The sequence below is a fragment of the Euphorbia lathyris genome, chromosome 7 (assembly GCF_963576675.1).
Source record: "Euphorbia lathyris chromosome 7, ddEupLath1.1, whole genome shotgun sequence".
NCBI lineage: Eukaryota > Viridiplantae > Streptophyta > Magnoliopsida > Malpighiales > Euphorbiaceae > Euphorbia > Euphorbia lathyris.
Window position 1 is genome coordinate 58,391,632 of NC_088916.1, and position 18,996 is coordinate 58,410,627.

The 18,996-nt window shown below is 35.4% G+C and overlaps 1 protein-coding gene and 1 long non-coding RNA gene across 2 annotated transcripts; both read right to left on the minus strand.

Moving 5' to 3' along the window:
- Positions 1–1,783: 1,783 nt before the first annotated feature.
- Positions 1,784–3,150, minus strand: LOC136234969 (uncharacterized). The gene is made up of 2 exons (XR_010691582.1): positions 2,931–3,150; positions 1,784–2,019 (listed from the first exon to the last, which is right to left on the minus strand). It is a non-coding gene; the product is annotated as an uncharacterized lncRNA (long non-coding RNA).
- Positions 3,151–8,888: 5,738 nt separating this feature from the next.
- LOC136235411 (alkylbase DNA glycosidase-like protein mag2) lies at positions 8,889–16,831 on the minus strand. Its single transcript, XM_066025070.1, has 2 exons — positions 15,548–16,831; positions 8,889–9,212 (listed from the first exon to the last, which is right to left on the minus strand). Exons 1-2 carry the CDS (start codon positions 16,648–16,650, stop codon positions 9,191–9,193), a joined length of 1,125 nt encoding a protein of 374 aa, XP_065881142.1. The 5' UTR covers positions 16,651–16,831; the 3' UTR covers positions 8,889–9,190.
- Positions 16,832–18,996: the final 2,165 nt, after the last annotated feature.

An 18,996-nucleotide genomic window follows, 5' to 3' on the forward strand; every position in this document is an offset into this window, starting at 1 on the left:
AGTCGTAAGGAATGTGGGGGCCTTGGTTTCAGACATCTCGAAGCCTTTAATCTGGCTCTCTTGGCAAAGCAAGCATGGATTTTAGTTTCTGATCAAAATGCTCTCGCTAATCGTGTTATCAAAGCTAAATATTAGCTTCATGAGAATTTTTGGACAGCTCAAGTGGGTCATAACCCGAGCTTTATTTGGAAGAGCATTATAGAAGCAAAGGCCATTATTGTTGAGGGAAGTAGGTGGAGGATTAGGAGGGGTCTGGGAATTAATGTCTGGCGTGATCCTTGGTTACCGGGAGAGGGAAATTATAAACCACAAACCCCAATGAGGGATGGATTGGATGATTTTAAGGTTAGTGACCTGATTGCGGAAAATGGAGAAGGATGGGACTTGGATAAATTGCAGGTGGTCTTTAATCCTCCGGATGTTGCAGGGGCCTGGACATCTTGTTGGAATCTAAATCTACCTCCAAAAATCAAACTGTTTATGTGGCGTGTTGGTAGCGGAACGCTTCCCAATCGGCTTTTGTTTAGAGGTCTCCCTATCTCTCAAGACTGTGTCCTATGCCATCAATCAGAGGAGCATGAGTTTCACCTATTCCTGGATTGCGATTATGCTCGACTGTCGTGGGAGGCAGCAAATATCACTATCGTCAATTTTGACGTTGCGGTTTTCCAGGACTGGCTATCTGAAATGATAACGAGTTTAGTGTTGCGAGGGGAGAATGAGAGGTTCTGTATGGTTTTGTGGTGAATTTGGAGAAATCTCAATGAAGCCGTGTGGAATGGTTCCTGCAAAGCGCATGGGATTGCGGTTCGTTTGGCTCTGGGTCTTCTCTTTGAGTATGCTACTGCTGCGGGTTGTTATCGTAATATTCCCAGAAATACACGTGATGTTCGCTGGAAGCCGCCGGGTAAGGGGTGAGAAGAAACTTGATTTTAAATATATAAAAGAAAACTCGATTTCACATATACAAACGCAAGAAAGAAGAATAACAATTTCTTAGCTTTATGTTATTATTATATGACTTGAATTGTTAGTTACTATTTATTATTTCTAAAATAGTATTAAATTTAGATATGAAAAAAAAGTACACAATGTGCTTAGGGCCTCCAAAATACTAGAGACGGCCCTGGGTTTTGGCTGTGTTTGCAGAGATTCTCTGGGCCGCATTATCGCATGTTGGACGAAGGTTCATACGGCTCGCTGGTCTGTTGTGGTGGCTGAGGCGTTATGTCTAAAAGAGGTTCTCTCTTGGCTGAAATCTGTGAATTGGCATGGTGTTACTGTCGAGTTGGATGCCCTGCAGGTGGTTTCTGCTATTTCTAGAAATATGCAAGATAAGTCTGAGTTTGGAGGAATTATCAGGTCGTGTAGGAATATTTTGAGGGATTGTTCTGGGATTTCTGTTGTGTATGTGGCTAGGCAAGCAAATTATGTGCCTGATACCTCGGCAAAAAAATCAGTCATTTTCCCGAGTCCGTCTGTTTGGTCCTCAGCTCCTCGTTTTGTGAGGGAGTTAGCTAAGTTGGATTTTATTGTTTGATTCTTTTTTTATATATGATTCTGGTTTGATTCAAAAATAATAAATTTATTTCTAACGTTATAAATCGTATGATTATACTCTTTATATTTAAAGCCTAGACAATTTAATATATTAACCGATAATACATTTGCATGATTAGCACCCGCGTCGCGCTTAATTTTTTTTATCTATTTAACACTTATTATAATTATAGTAATTAGAAAGGGATAAAATTACTTCAAGATATATGATATATGCACGGTGTTAATGAATAGGATATACACTATTATATATATATATAGTTGCTTCAATACTCAGGTTATACATTCCATTAAAAAAAGTATGACCTGCTAAACATTGCCGGAACTGGAGCCGAATCTGGAGCCGAACTGGGACCTGAAGCCGGAGCCGGAGCCAGAGCCAGAGCTGGTGTTGCTGTAGGTGATTTTAATGATTTTAACGAGCTTGGGTTTGTTGCACTTGACGCTAACCCGTAGCCTCTGATATCAAAACCAATTTAAAATTTTAGTTAATTTACAAAAAATATTAGAAATAATGTATTAATTTAGTTTAATATAAAATAGTGTAATGCAGTGATAAAAAAAAAATAATAATCTATCCTTATTAAAATATAGGTGAATGTTAACTTTAATATTGCAATGCATAATTTTGCGGTTTGATGTCCACTGTATTATGGAACCGATTTTTATAGTTAAGGCCCAATGATAAATTTTATATTAATCAATGACACCCCCACACGCAAATGTCCAGCGGACTTGCAGCGCGTACAACACAGACTCATCCCACTATTTGTTTTTAATTTCATAAATTAATGAGGTTGCCAAGATTCGAGCCTTCAACCGTTTGGTCCAAAAGACTTTGATATTAATATCGTGGAACCAATTAAATTAAAAGCTCAAACTTATACTCATAGATCTTTATATTAATATCTGACACATTCAATACTACCTCTTCCGAAATGTATCTAGAACATTTCAGGATTGCACCAATGGTATAGATGTACATAATGGGTCATGATGAGTCTAGAAACAGCCCCAAGAGGGAAACTGTGACAGTGGGTCCCACATTTCCCTCGAGTACAGGGATATCTCGGGTGGGGTAGATTCCTCCCCCACCGGATGCTCCAGTAGGCTTGTTTCTTGTCAACAAGCCGAGGTTTGAAATAGTTCACAGGATAGCCGAGTACTTGAGAAACATATCCTACCATCGAAAGTTAACAAGGCAAAACTTTAAATAATGCGTTGCTGATATGATGGCCATATAGATACAACCGGTCCAGTTATCATGAATCATCAAAACAACAACAACATGTAAAATCCGCATCGACCTTTTATGTAATAAATGCATCCCTTCTATCGAAAAATGCGTAATAATAAAAAATAACAATAACCTTAGCAAATTATTCAGCGCATTGGTGTTGGCGTTGGCATTTACGCTGAGCTCGGCCATTCCAGACCTTAAATCCTGGGTAGCTTTGCCAATTTTATCAAAGAAGTTAGGCTGGGTAGCATCAATGGGAGATGAACATAACACCATACATACAGCCACCACAATAGTAGCAGAATTAATTTTCCCCATATTAATTCTGCTTTTTTATATAATCGAAATTATTCCTAATGCTCATATAATAATAAGATTATGAGTTTGCCTTTGTATTTATATACATTTTATGTTTTATATTGTGTGGCTGAGAATTAATTGTGGAAATTCATAATCTATTTTTAATGCTTATTTCTATATATGGTTCTTTGAAATGTTCAATAGTTGTATTTTATTTTTTTAATAATGATTTTTGCTATAAAGATGGTAAAAGTTTAGGATTCTGTTCAAATCGATGTTATTAATTAATTCTGTTTTTTTTTTTTTTGAGAAAAAATTAATTCTGTTTTTGATTGGTTGCTAAATTTCATGGTAATTTTCTAATAAAGTGAAAATTCTTTAGTGCAACTTTAGAGAAATTATTGTCAACATTTGGTGAAACTTAGTATTACTCTATGAAACTCAGTGAAACTTCATGAAATTTTAAGGACATGAAATTTTAAGGAAACTCAGTGAAATTTTGATATAACTTTCCAACATATTGGTGAAACTATGTGGGACATTGATGAAACTATATGACACTTGGCGAAACCTTTATGTAACTTGGTGAAACTCTTTGAAATGTTGATGGGACCTTTGTGAATTGATAAAACTTTAGGGAAATCTTAGTGAAACCGCTGTATAACGCGTTTATGATTAAAGGAAGTACTTGCCTTTTTATATTTAGGAATAATTATAATACTTTACTTATACTGAACATTAATCTGTGTAACTAACATTAATCCACTGAACGATAGTTTGTTGGCTGAAGAGAGGGCTATGAATAATTTTTTGAGGTAACTAATGTGGCAAGAAGAAGCTTTCTATAAGCAGAAGGTCAGGATTGATTGGATTCCGCTTGGAGATTGTAACACAACCTTTTTCTATAAACAATGTCAGCTCAAGAAGTCTAAGAATAAAGTTGCTAAGATTAAGGATAGTACTGGCAATATTATTAATGATCGGAGCTGCTATAGTAGATTTCTATAAGGATTTATTGGGGACTCATAAAAAAAGAGAAAGCATTGCGATGTTTCAGTATTTTCGTTTGGAAATTATATTCTACCTGAAGAGGCTCATTCAATGATTCAGGAGATCACTATGGATGAGATTAAAGATGCACTTTGGAGTATTGGAAATGATAAAAGTCCAGGTTTGGATGGGTTTAACAGTTTATTCTTTAAAAAAGCTTGGTCATTTATGGGTTCAGACATTTGTAAAGCGGTTCAAGAATGTTTTGTGCATGGAAAATTCCTCAAACAGATTAATTCTACGTTGTTGGTTATCATTCCCAAGGTACCTAATGCTGAAAACTTGTCTGATTTTCGCCCTTTATCTTGTTGTTCTGTTCTTTACAAAGTTATCTCTAAAGTGCTTTGTAATAGATTAAGTTTGATTTTGTCTCGCCTTGTTGCTAAGAATCAGTGTGCGTATATTAAAGGGAGAAAGATTACTGATAATATTTTAATTGCGCATGAGTTGGTCAAAAATTACCATAGGCATACTGCCAACAGTAATTGTGCTTTAAAGATTGATCTAAGAAAAGCTTACGATAGTATTTGTTGAGATTTTTTAAAGGAAGTTTTACTTGGATTTCAGTTTCCTAGTAAATTTATTGGGTGGGTGATGCAATGTGTTAGGAATGCAACCTATTCTGTGGCGCTTAATGGGCAATCTTTTGGTTATTTTAAAAGAACAAATGGTTTAAGACAAGGTGATCCATTATCTCCGTTACTATTTGTCTTAGTTATGGATTACTTATCTCGATTATTGTCTGCTAAGATTTCCTCTAATTCTCAATATCATTGGGGGTGTAAGCAATTGAAGTTATCACATTTACTGTTTGTAGATGATTTGTTTTTATTCTGTAAGTTCAGATTGGTTCAGTGGGGGAGTTGGTTGATATTTGGGGTTTGTTTAGTGATATGTCTGGTCTTCAGATTAATAAAATAAAAGTGAGATGTTTGTTAGTGGGTTGAATACTGCTCAAAAGGAAAGTTTGGTGCAGAGGGCTAAGTTTAAGCTTGGGTCTCTTCCGGTGCGATATTTGAGGTTACTCTTAGTGTCTTCGAGATTGTCGAGAACTGATTGTCAGTTGATTGTTGTCCAAATCAGTTATTAAAGATATTGATGCTAAATATCATAATTTTCGTTGGAAGGGGAAAGGAGAGATTAGTTTGGGGGCTTTAGTGGCTTGGAATGATATTTGTTTTCCAAAAAGGGAAGGAGGTTTAGGTATTAAAAATCTTGTTATTTGGAATAAAGCTGCGATTGCTAAGCATATTTGGGATTTGCTTGTGAATAAAGAGTCTTTGTGGGCGATTTGGGTTGGCCGGATTAAACTCAAGCTGCTTAGTTTTTGGGGTATTTTACGTCCATTTGATTCTAGTTGGAGCTGGAGATGGATTAATAGGATAAAAAATGAGATTAAGCCGTTATTGGGTTATAAGTTAGGGAATGGTAGATTGTTTTCATTCTGGTTTGATCCTTGGTTCAAAGGTGAAGTATTTCTAATTGATATCCTCAGTTGATAACTGAAGATAGTGACATTTCTTGGCAGGCCACTGTGATGGATATGTGTAGAAACTATAATTGGCGGTTGTCTGATCCTTGTTCTGAGTTAATGGATAGAGATTGGCAAAAGATTCAATTAATACAGGTACATAATGATCGTGAGGATTCAATTTTTTGTCTTGGTAACAGTTCTCATATATTTTCTATTAATTGTGCTTATAATGCTTTGAGGGAGAAAAGGCCTCATGTGACTTGGTGGAAAATGATTTGGGGTCCCTCTCATATTCTGAGACAGAGTTTTATGGTTTGACTTATTTTGCAATGAAAGATTGTTGTTCGAGTTCATTTAAAGAAGTGGCAGACTACTATTAGTGTTACTTGTGGTCTCTGTAATAAAAAACCAGAAATAATTGAACATTTATTTTTCAGGTGTGATAAAATCAAAGGGATTTGGGCTGTTTTGTAAAATCGTTGTTGTATTCCCAAAAGAATTGACATGTGGCGCCGTATTGTCAGCTGGACTTGCCGAAATGCTGTTGGAAAAATGATTCAAGCTCGGATTAGAAGAATTGCTATTATTGCTGCTGTCTATTGGGTGTGGTTAGAGAGAAATAAGTTTTAGTTTGCCAGGAATATTTTAGTGTTGAAAAAGTTTTGGCTCAGATTTCTCTGACGGTGAAGAACCAATTGTGTTATAGGTGAGGTGTTAGATGTAATCAGTATTTTAATTGGAGTGCTTGATCTCAGATGACCTTTTAATGAATTTATTGTATTTGGAGTTCTTTCTTTCAATCTAAGATATATTTAAAAAAAAAAAACTTATACTTCCTCCATGAAGGTATCAAGAGAGGGAAGGGGGACTTAACAGAGTTCGGTGCTGTCCTAGAATCAATACGTAGTTTCATGAGTAACCATCCACATTGGAGGGTGAATTTTGTTCCAAGGTTAGCGAACTGTGCCGCCCATACTATGGCGCGGAACGCATGTTCCTATGCTAATTCTTTCATTCATATTATTTGTCCTGTTTTTCTTAACAGTATCCTCATTCGGGATGCGTCACATTCAAATTAATAAAGAGGCGAGATGTTTTTCCTTCAAAAAAAAATAGATGTTGTAGGTAAAAAAACTTGTACCAAAATAAATAAAGTTTCAGAAACCAAGGGTATTTTTCTTAACAAAAAAAAACATTTTTTAGCTCATTCCATAAATGCACAACTCCCTAATCTTAATGATTTTTTGAAATCTTCAACGTTGATAAATTAGTCATTATTAGTTGTAATAAATTGAGTTTCTTAATTCTTGAGGAATCTTCTAAAACGTCTATTAAAATGGAAATGAGAGAGTAGCACTTTACATGCGAGAAATATCATCACATCAATTTGAGAGATGATTGCAAGCTAAAATGTCATGAGAAAAAAAAAATTATTTCTCAAACCCAATAATAATCTTATGTTTACTTTCACTGAAATTAGAGAGAGAAAAGTATAAAAATAAGAGCATTAGTAAAGACATACTAAACTGAGTAATGAGTGAAAAAAAAAAAATGAAACGACATGAATATCATTTGACCTTTGACTTTTATTGGCATTTTGACTTTTTCTTTTAACATTGTTAGCGGAGATTGTTCAAGTTGGAGTTGATTCCTCTTACTTTAACTACAAAGCGGGCCATAAAGAGGTCCTTAAGGAGGTCGGAGTCGATGAATTTAGGCGCCAACCCCTTGTACCATTCTTGTGCACTACTGGACAGAGTTATGGAGAATACTTTGCACATTATGTCTTCATGTTTGGAGCACAGATTAATGGCTCTCATAAAGGAATCTACGTGTCCGTTGGGATCCTCTGTGCCCGGGTAATAGATCAACTAGAGTTTTTTCCCATAGAGAAACAAGTCTCTCTGATTCTCTAGACCAGTAGGGTCTGGCTAGAGGTGACTTTGTCGCCCAATACCCCGTGGGCTCTCGTGTCCAAGGACCCCCGAAAACTTATATTATAGCATTTCATCGACATATAGAACGACGACAAGCCCAAGGGAAAGGGTTGTTGCTGTGGGGAGAACTGGTTGCACAACTGATAGGGTTACCTCAGTGACTGGCATTGGTACCCAGACCCGTGCCGCTGGTTGGGCTGAAGTGGAAGTTTGTTACTCTGCGGACATCTAGGACCTTAAAAACTCTCAAATCTTTTTATTGTCATCTCAAAGGGTTTGCTGTTGATCAAGTCGCTTTATTTGTGTTGTAGTTTGAATGGATTGAGTGGTTTGGAAGCTCCTCGTCATGTTGATGAGTTGTCTCAATGATTCTGTAGTTTCTTCGTCTAACATGGTTTCTATAAGCAGGGGACCAAAATTCTACTATGGCATTTCATGTCCCTGAAGGTTGTCAGCAGAGGAGAGCTCGTGCTTAGGTTCAAGGGATTCACAATTTCCTTTACTAGAGTAGAGATTACTTGAGAATCAGCCATCCATTTTGAGAGAAAACTAGCCGTTGGAAGGAAAAGAGTTTGAAAACAATACGAACAGAGTCTTATACTACTCCACGCTTACCGCACCATTTATTGGTCCACTAAATGCACTCTAACATCAAGTTAGTTTCGAACAAAGATAAATAACCGAGTAATATTTAAATTGAGAGAAAGAGTGAGATTTCAATCCCTTTACCATTAATGGTCTTTCCAATTTAGAGAGGTTGGATATGTAGTGTAATGTCTTTTATGCCATTGGCTTTTTGGTTAATTGGCCACGTGAACCTGCTCTTTGTTGGGCCTGCTTTTGGGCTAGTAATGCACTCATCGGATACTATTAACAATAAACATAAATTGGAAGTGAGCTTTTTTGTATAATATAACAATGAGGTATAAATGCTCTCTTATTAGAAACAAATCTTCCCCTCATCACATGAATTCACCTTTTTATATTAAATATGAGTAAAAGCAAAAACCGAATCAGAACACTCAACCAATACCAGTTCAAACTGGTTACAATTGACACAATCAGTTTGAACAGTTCTATCCGGTTTTTAGAGACATAAAAATTTAGCACCAACCAGACCGGTCTAATCCAGTTTTTAAAACACTCTTGTCAATTGACATTTTATCAAATGGCTTTGGAAGTGAGATGCCAAAGGAATTTTTAGAACCCAGTTTCTTATGAGTTATGCTAAAGAGTGCATGTATGTTCTTAATGGGAGAGTGACCAATACTGCTTACAAGTCTATTTGGCTTAAAAATGAAATTGCTAATTTTAACAACTCCTTCAGTTCAGTTCAGTCTAACTAAATAATAAATCATATATAAGAAGAGATGCTTCAAATGTTTCTGACAGTAAAAATGTGGTTCTACTTATAATTTATAGTACAAAACCAACCACTAAAACATTGAAGCTCTTAAACTCTACAACGTTCCTGTACGAGATTTTTGACGACAACACATTGTTTTTATTTAATCTCAAACCAACTTAAGACAAAATACACTTCTCAACTCCATCACTAATCACTACTACCTCTTCTTACCTTGCTTTCTTTGTCAAACTAATTGCTGGATATCAACAAAATTCCTCTTATCATTGTCCCCAAGCACAGGCCCTGAATCACATCACATTAAATAACGTCATCACATCAAAATAATTAACACATTTCTGCAGTCTAAATTCTTCCTGTACCATCGTAAGACTCGACACGCTAAATAAAAATAAATGGGAGTTCTAATTTCTGGTGATCGGAAACCACATTGCAAATTAAGTAGATTCGTCCTGATCTTGTATGCGCTATTCTCAATCCACAAGAGCCCCAGATTTGAGGAGTGTTGTATATTAATTTAATGACATTAGGTTGTTCCCTTGACCGCACTTAGTAAACTTCCAATCGGAAAGGGTAATATTGTAAAGTATCACCACTGTTTCAGCTAGTTTGATTAAGGTACTACTTGTTAGTATCCTATTTTCTTTCTTAAACTTATACCGCATTTATCTAATGATTTATTTAGGCTGAACAGTCAATTTTATCACAGTAAAGACTCGCTGCCCTCCTATTTGTGATAGCTGCTAGCAACACCTAAAACTATACTCGACTCACTTTTAGTTTTAGCCTTTTAGGTGAGTGAGGATACTAGATTTTAAACTTCTTTGGCCTCCTCATTTCTGTCTATGAAATGGACTTTATGTTCTTGGCTAGACTTAAAACTAGTATAAGCCAAAGGAACATTTGTACTTGAACAAAATAAAATTAAAAATTCTCCAAAATTGAGCAGTGTGAAGGACATCATCATAGAACAAAAATTACATACAAAAACGGCAACAATTTGACAGTGATATATATAAAATATTTGATGCATATCTTGATCAGAAATTAATCATGAATCTCCATTACAAAATCACCCATATGACAATGTTCAACTGTGCATTGGGGATCACATAGATAGACAAATCATCCTATCTCCTATACCCCACTTTAAATGCCATTCAGCAATTTAATAAGAACATTGCAACTTAAAAGACAAAACTAATAGGCAACATCAAAGCACCTAAAGCTAAAAAGGGCTAACATAGATCCCAATAAATGATTGTGATGAAGAACCTTGTGCAAGTTAGGATAAAAAAAAAAAAAAAACGTGAGTAGCCAAATACCTCCATGAAGTTATGTGCACTTCCGTGTTAAAGTTCTACGATAATCGATAATAAAAATGAAGAACACAGGAGACTGCTTGCAGTCTGTATGAAAATGCACATGTTACTACAGCTACAACTCCTTAATGAACTTATTATTTTAATCTAGGGTGCCAAATGAATAAATATCTTCCTTATTTTGGATTCTAAATGACCATTTATTTGCAATGGACAGTCAGTAGATATTGTCAAAGCCTTCATCTTGTTGGGGAGTTTTAATGATTCTTAATTTGATTAGCTCACTATTTGACAGGATGACTTTGGAATAACATCATCTAGCAAAAAGAATTAATATATAGTGGATGGGATAAAGATAAGAAAATGTCAGGCAAATTAATTTGAAGTTGACAACTTTGTTGGTGTTTCAAAAGAAAATGCAATGCAGAAATTGTTATTGGTCTTAACAAAAAAAGAATGACATCCAAGGTGCCGTGCATTACTGTGTCTTGTTCAAGGACAAAGACAAGAAACTGTAATGCCCCTCGACTAGGCCTTTTCTTTTCAACTAATAAGTGTAAGATAACATCACACATTCATAACTTCTGCTTTCCTATTAAATAGTTAGAAGAACATCACACATTTCGATATTCATTTAACTCTTTATCACACCATCCCCCAAGTCAACGGAAGAAATATAAATTACAGTCAAAATGTTGTAATTACCACCCTAAGGCTATGTTTGGTTCAATTCCTTTGTGGAATTTCATTTCATTTAGAAATGAATTTAGTGATAGCACTCATTTTCAAATGAATTTTTTTGTTTGTATTGCCATATATAAAATATGGAATTCATTTCAAATGAAATGAAATTTTGTTTGGTATAATTGTGAAATCCATTTCATGTTTATTAATTTCCGCTAGCATTTTTTCTTGTATTTATTATATAATATTAATAACAGAAATAGAAATATTATAATCTTATATAAATAACACTATTTACTTAAAATTTCTAAATTACAATGCAAATAACTAAATTATAGATGAAACACGGAATATGCAAGAATAACTGGTTAATACAACCATAAACAACTAGCAATTAAACCAAGGAACAAGTTGTTTACCAATCAGAATATAGCAATTGAATTAATTAAATATTGGCCTATGCTTCTATGGGTTCTCACTCAACAAAACAAATTGAAATGCTAATGAAACCAACGGATGGAAACCAGAAAATGCCACAACATAGCGAAAGAAACAGGCTTATAAGGCTGACGAAGAAAATGGTAGGTGTCCATAAAAGAAAAAAAAAACAATTTATAGCTAGACAGCGTATGAGCAGTAAACAAGCAGACTAATTATGGCAACCATGGTACATAGAGGAAGAGCACCAATGAAATGCACATTGAAAATAGGGTTTTAATTACCTTGATGATTGTTTTGTGCAATCTAATCGTTATATTTCTGTGATTGTTTTTCTTGGTTCATATTATTTGTCACTTCCCCTTTGGGGTGAGAGAATAAAAGACCGTGTTGGTTTCTGAAGCAGAGGAAGAGAAAACGATTTATATCTAATTCATTCCGAGTTCTGATCAAGTTTGATAGAATTTGAACTATTTATATCTAATCCATGGAATGGAATTCATATTAACAAATTCCAAATAAATTCTACGATTTGTATTCATTTATACCAAACCAAGGGCAAGTAAACAGCATCCATAAAGGTTTGATATTCTTGTGCACTCAATAAATGTAATGGACAAAATGACATACAACCAGCACATTGTTAGAGGGCGAGTGTAATGTGGGGGGGGGGGGGGGGGGGGGGGATTTGTTGTAACAATAAACATTGTAATGGGGAGAGTGAAGATTTTGTAATGGGGGAAAGAGTGCGGGGAGTGGACTTATGTAATGGGGCAAAGAGTGGGGGAGTGCGCCAAGGCATTTGGGGCGATGGTGAGTGAGACGTTGTAACGTCCACTGCCCCTGTGAGATCTATAAAAGAATAATAACTCTATGTAAAAAAAAAAATCATTTTTGGGTTTGCTCCCATTGACGCCTGCGGAAGAGAGCTCCAACTGCAATTTTCAAGCTGTTTGTCGAGGAAGGAGAGAAGATGATTAGATCAGGTATAGTTGTAATTTTTTTTATTTCTTTACGACATCGTTTTGTCTAAAATAAATAAAGAAAAGTACAATTACACCCTCGGGCTCTCACTCTCTCATTTTGTCGAGCTACACAACACTTTGGGCTCTCATCATGATCCAATCTATTATTTGGGTTTAAAATTAAATAGGGAGCAAACCATATCAGTTTTTATTTTCTTTCTAAAAAATTAGGGAAATTTAAAGTTTAAAATTTATATAGAAAATTTATAGCTATGTCAAGTCATAATTTTGAATTATATCAAACTAATAAAATTATTATTTTTAAGATTAAAATTTATAAATTAAGGGTCTAGAATATATTGTCAAGAGTTTGAGATTTATGAATTGGCGTTTAAACTTTTTAAATTAGGTGTAAAAGCATATTTTATTTGGTATATATAGAAAAAAATGACATATTGAAAATTAAGTTTGATAATATGATTCAGGATAATTTTGTAGTCAATTATGATATTTATGTTAGAAGACGAAAAAATTACATCATAGAGTTTGATCTTATAGAAAATATTTAAGCTAAAAAAAACAGAAATCGTCTTCAAATTAGGATTAAATTAAGGTTTTTATTTGTGTTCCTAAGTTGTTTCGTTACCTGCTGAATTATGGTTTAAATTGTTTGCTGCAAATTGTAATTTCTCGTAATTTACTTATTTAATATTTTTAATATAGCAATTTAGCAATATAGAATTCATATTTAGGAAAAGTGTGTACCAATTTAACAATTTAATAAGAGGTTGAACCAATTTAACAAACTTAGCAATTTAACATTAATTGTAGTTTGTATATATTGAGGAATGATGTACATATTTAATGCAATTTACTACTTCAGTAAATTAACATTAACAATTTGGGAGATGATGTATATATATTTTAATGCAATTTAGTAATTTAACATTAACAATTCGTAAACTTATTATATACTTAACTAAGTTCGTAAGTTCGTAAACTTATTTATCAAAAATTGATTCAATACAATTTGTTCATTTCTCACATTTATCGTGAAGGAAATGCGGTTGCTGATTCTCTTGCCTCTTTTGGTCCTATGGTGGATAGTTTACATTGGTGAGATATTATGCCAGATTTTTGTTGTTCGGTTTGTTTGCATGATCTGGAGATGCGTGGTTCTTATCGCTTCTCTTGATTTGGTTTTGTTTTGAACTTTTGTTTTTGGATATTTGTAACTTTTCTTTTTTTCTTTAATAATGTTGGTTCGGGTTTGGTGTGATTTTCAGGGGTGCCAGCATAGCTGGGATGTCTGTTTTTTGCACTTTCTCTTTAACCAGCCTTCAATAAAAAAAAAAAAAACTAAATTATATGTTTAACTAACTTATGATAAGTTCGTAAATATTTATATGAACAAACAATTTTTCTTTACACTAGATGTATAGTTTGCCCCCACTGTCTACAGATCCTGGATCCGTCCCTGGGGAGGGACTATCCTCCCCGGGACTTGACACTAGGATAGGCCTAGGATATCCCCGTCTTCCACTACTGCTACTGATAGGATACCTAGGGTGTAATATTGTTGCCTTATGATTAATAAAATCAACCGTGCATTATTCATATAATGTGTCTTTCTGTGTTATGTTACTGTTGCTTACTGTTATATATGATTGGTGTGGATTGTCTGTGTGATGTTATTGTGAATGTTTGTCCCTTTTTATCTGACCCGGTATATAGCTTGTCCCTAACCCATATATGTGCCTATTGCAGATATTGTAAGGCGTGAATCTTGGTTGGCTTATCTTTCGGGGAAAAAGTAAGCGCCACACGGTGTCAATAGGTTGGCCCCGTGACACACATCGCGCTTAAAGAAAAGATATTAATTTTATTTATTTACGCCATAGCAGTTTTTTTATTTGTTTAGGTAGGGACGTGTTTATTTTTGAAATATTTGTCTGCTAGGAGGTTTTCCTAAATAAGGAATCATTCCTTTTGTAAGTTGATCCACATATCTAATTCATTTCCAATTCTGATCAAGTTTGATAGAATTTGAACTATTTATATCTAATCCATGGAATTCGTATTAAGAAATTCCAAATAAAGTCTACGATTTCTGTTCATTTATACCAAATCAAGGGCAAGTAAACACCATCCATAAAGGTTTGATATTCTTGTGAACATCAATAAATGTTTTGGCCAAAATTACATACACCCAGCACATCGCGCTTAAAGGAAAGATATTTATTTTATTATTTACGTCATATCGGGTTTTTTTATTTACGTAGTGACGTGTTTATTTTTCAAAAGTTTGTCAGATAGGTGGTTTTCCTAAATAAGGAATCATTCCTTTTGTAAGTTGATCCTCATCTCTTTTGAGAGGCATACTATTTAATAGAAGAACTATGAATAAGTATTGTAATCTCTTATGAATCACCATCAAACCCTAAAAGGGAGCATAGTTCTTCTATTAAATAGTATGCCTCTCAAAAGAGATGAGGATCAACTTACAAAAGGAATGATTCCTTATAATCTCTTATGAATCACCATCAAACCCTAAAAGGGAGAAACAAGGGAAACTAAGCAAAGGAAACCAAGAAGATTTTCCGTCAACTGACCTCTGACAAGATCCTATTTGTGGACCTTTAGCACAAAACTGCCAAGTTAAATTTACTCCTTGACACATAAATCTGCACTCAACATAGTCCTGTTTTTTTTTCACACTTCAATATTCTCTTTTTGTTCCATATATATCAAATAACCCCTTCAGTCATGAAGAATGGTAATTTTGTTTTTCTCTCCCTCCAATACACGGAAGAAATTGGACATTCAATGTGATCTACCAATAAATGTCTAATACTAATACTTATATTTTCCTCCACTAAATCACAAGTGTCGCAATCTTTTGGGGGTGCAATTCCTACTTCCCTAAGAGTAACCTAGTTAAGAACAGAAGTAACTATCCTAGAACTATCTCCGCTCCTTCCAAAAATTTGTATCTAAAATTAAATCCATCATCACATATTTAAGGAAGAACTAGACTAGTAAGTTTCGGTGGAGAACTGTACTAGAGAAAGAAATATTCTAATTTATCATCAGCATGATCAGCTAGTAAAGCACAAAACTTTCAGAGAAATTATAAAATGCAGGATGAAAGGGAAACATATAGAGACTTGTAACAGATAAAAATGTCACTCATGGAGAAGATCATGCATACCCAAGGTTGAGAATACTATTTATCGGGTCAAGAAGCTGAGGTTGCTGCTGCTCCTCTTTCTGTTGCTGAGTCAGACCAACACCGGTTGCCACTGCCACTGCACTGGAAGGTGACCCGTTTGCCTCGACGAATCTCCAAAGGTACCAGGACGCCACTGACCTGTATGGCCTCCATTTTTCACACAATTGATCCATTTGTGACGGACGGGGCAACTCCTCCAAATTGTACAGCAACTGCACCCCTTTCCTCACTCCGAGATCATTAATGGGCAACACATCTGGTCTATGTAGCGAGAAAATCATAAACATATGCACAGACCAAGAACCAATCCCATTAACCATAGTAAGCATAGTAAAAAGAGACCTATCATCCATATTTACAATTGCGGCATCAGACAATATCCCATTGTGATACTTCCTAGCAAGGTCATGAAGATAACTGGCTTTCCGCCCCGATACGCCAATTTGCCTAAGCTGTTGGGGAGTCAAAGCAAGAACCGTCTCGGGGAGAACACCGGCCTCTCCTCCACACAGAGAAATAAAACGAGTGTAGATTGAAGTACCGGCTTTAAATGCTAACTGCTGATAAAGAATGCTCCTGGTCAAAGCTAGAAACGGAGTGTGGAAAGTATCGAAGGTAGGAGGATTATGGAGGTCAATTAAGGATGAGATAAGAGGATCGGCGTTGCGAAGATGACGAATCGCGTTATCCACTTCGCCTGGGCAGGAAAGCGATCTAGCTACAATACGCGGAGGGGCAACGACAAGGGCTCGCGATTGCGCAGTTTTAGTTTTGGTGGATTTGGCAGTTGTTTTGGGGGTTTCGCTGGGTGTGGTCGTTATTTGAGAGGAATTAGGGTCGTTGGTGGTGGTGGCGGAATCGTCGGGGAAGAGTTTCCGGACTTTACGAGGACGGGAAGGAGGGATTTTAGCCGGAGGACAGGCAATTTGCTGAGGAAAACCAGTGGTGGAAGTAACGGAAGCGGCGGGGTCATTGGGGGGCAGAATCTGAACCTGCGTTTCGATTTGAGATTGGGGCTGGGGTTGCGGTTGCGATTGCGGTTGCGGTTGAGGCAGTTCTTGGTTTTGTGTTTGCTCTCCCATGTGCGATCAGTAAAATTGCTAATGTCGGAGGCGGGGATGATGTCCGGTGGTGGTTGCGATGGTTTTAGGAGAAGGAAGTAGCGGCCATGGGGTTTCGGGAAAACGGTGGTCTAAATCTTCAACTCCGATATGTGCGAGTATCGGAACTGGTTTAAGAGACAGAGAGTGACTTGGATTATGATACTTTGATTTTTCATTTTTCATTTTTTATAACTTTTTGTTGAGAGCGTGTTGAAAGATTTTCACAAATGCACGGTTTCGCTTATAGTAATAAAAAGATATCGATTCTATAGGGAACGTTTTTCAACAAAAACTTATTTATGTGTAGATAATCGTTATTTGAAATTGATTGAATAAGAATTAGGTTAGAAAATGTAAAATGTTAGAAATCAATTCTGTTTTGAATATGAATTACAAAACAGAAACGTTTAGTGTCTAAAATAAGAGATTTATTGTGTTCGTTTGCATTAAGCAAAGAAAACAACTTTAAACTTTGTATAAATTATAAAAGTGTAATAACGTAAACTCCTTCAATTAAAGGGCTTTGAACCGCAGACAATCCTCCTACGGTCGGGTTAGATTGTTACCTTAACCAAATTAATTCTCGAAGAATGAATTTGCCTAAGTGTTCAACAAAGTTTCCTTGTAAAGATATTGAATTTAACTACGTTTTAATGAAAACACCAGGATTCACTTCGGATCATTTACAGAAGTGCTACATAAAAAATATATTGAATTGCATGAATTTTATTAGATGAAGTGTGAATTTCATACAAGTTTACAGAGAATAAAAAGCATGGAAGCATTCAAAATGACATGAGAGTTCCGGGTCGTCAATCCTTTCCTCAAACCTCGTTAGAGTTTGTCAGGCTCCGGGGTCGAATCCGCTACTTAATCTTCTCGCTGAATCTTCGGAATAGAGATGGTTCTTCTACTACCAAAATGTAAACTAGTCTGAACAGATCTTAATCTAAATCTAAATGCTACTGTGTTTGTAATTAATGAGTAAACAATGTTTGTACATCATATCGTTTTTACAAAATCGAACTTTTAACTCTGAATCGTTTGACTCAGAATTTCTGCATAAATTCTGTACTAAATCTTAACTCTCAATTGTCATCTTTTCAACTCTGAATCAACTCTAAATTTATAGATGTTGAAGAGTCGTGTCTAGGGGACGTGTCTGCTGCGAAGAGACGTTTCTATCCACTCGAACGGACGCGTATCTTTGAAATCGAACATGTGTAAGATGTGCTGCCTGAAAATCTGAACTTACCGAGATTAGGGGGGTAAGTTTTCAGTCTTCAGAACGGAGGAGAGAAGTGACTGGGCGACGCGTTTCGCAATCGAAAATAGGGAATCTCGGTCGTGACACGGGTGATTATTCCCGGCGTCGACTTCGTTTCGGTGCGTTTTGATTTTTTTTCGTCTTTAACTCTTTTCGTAGGGTTTTTCCTTCGTTTCTGACCTTTTTCGCTCCTATTTGGATTTTACCAAATATTTAGGTACCTTGCATGAAAGAAACATATTCGGACGTAAAAGTACTCTAAATAGATATAAACATCACAAATTCGTAGTAAAATTGATGTAAATAATGATGATATTTTAGGTATATTTTGGGCTTAATAAATCTCCACACTTAATCTTTTGCTAGTCCCAAGCAAAATTTTACTGAATTTATTCTTTAACTATCCTCTTTATGAAAATAAAACATATATCTCTGTATTACGTTTTAAATTAGTTAAGCCGAAAAGATTAACTTTGTATGGCAAATTTATACGCAAAATATCAAACTAACTAGTGTAAAAGCGATATATCATTCGTCTTGTATTTTCAATTTTAAATTGAAGTATTCGGGACGATGTAAGCACACATGTTATTGAGTCTTTCGTCTCAAGGCATTTCAAAGCATAAAATTTCCTTTCCCAAACCTAAACTATTATATGGAATAAGAAATGAATAAGTACTTAGGTTAATTTTTTTGCTTAGTTACGCCCGAGATAAGGGTGGTCTCGATCGTAACTTTATATGCATTTTATTTGTGTTCACTTAAGAGGTATCGACCATGCCATGGGTGGACGCAATCGTTACGTTAAACTTAAACACGCTTAATTTTTGCTTTTAATGTTCCTTCCATACATCGATTGTGATAAGGGTGGTCGCAATCGTGGCCAAAAGTACCGTTTACTTAATTATTTCTTCCCTTTCATACCTCGATTATAATAAGGTTGGTCTCAATCGTGGCCAAAAGTTAAGAATACGACTAATTGATTTGATTAACACGAGTTGTAAAATTAAAATTGTAAATTGGGGAAAAGAAAAATAGCACATTCATCCTATATTGAC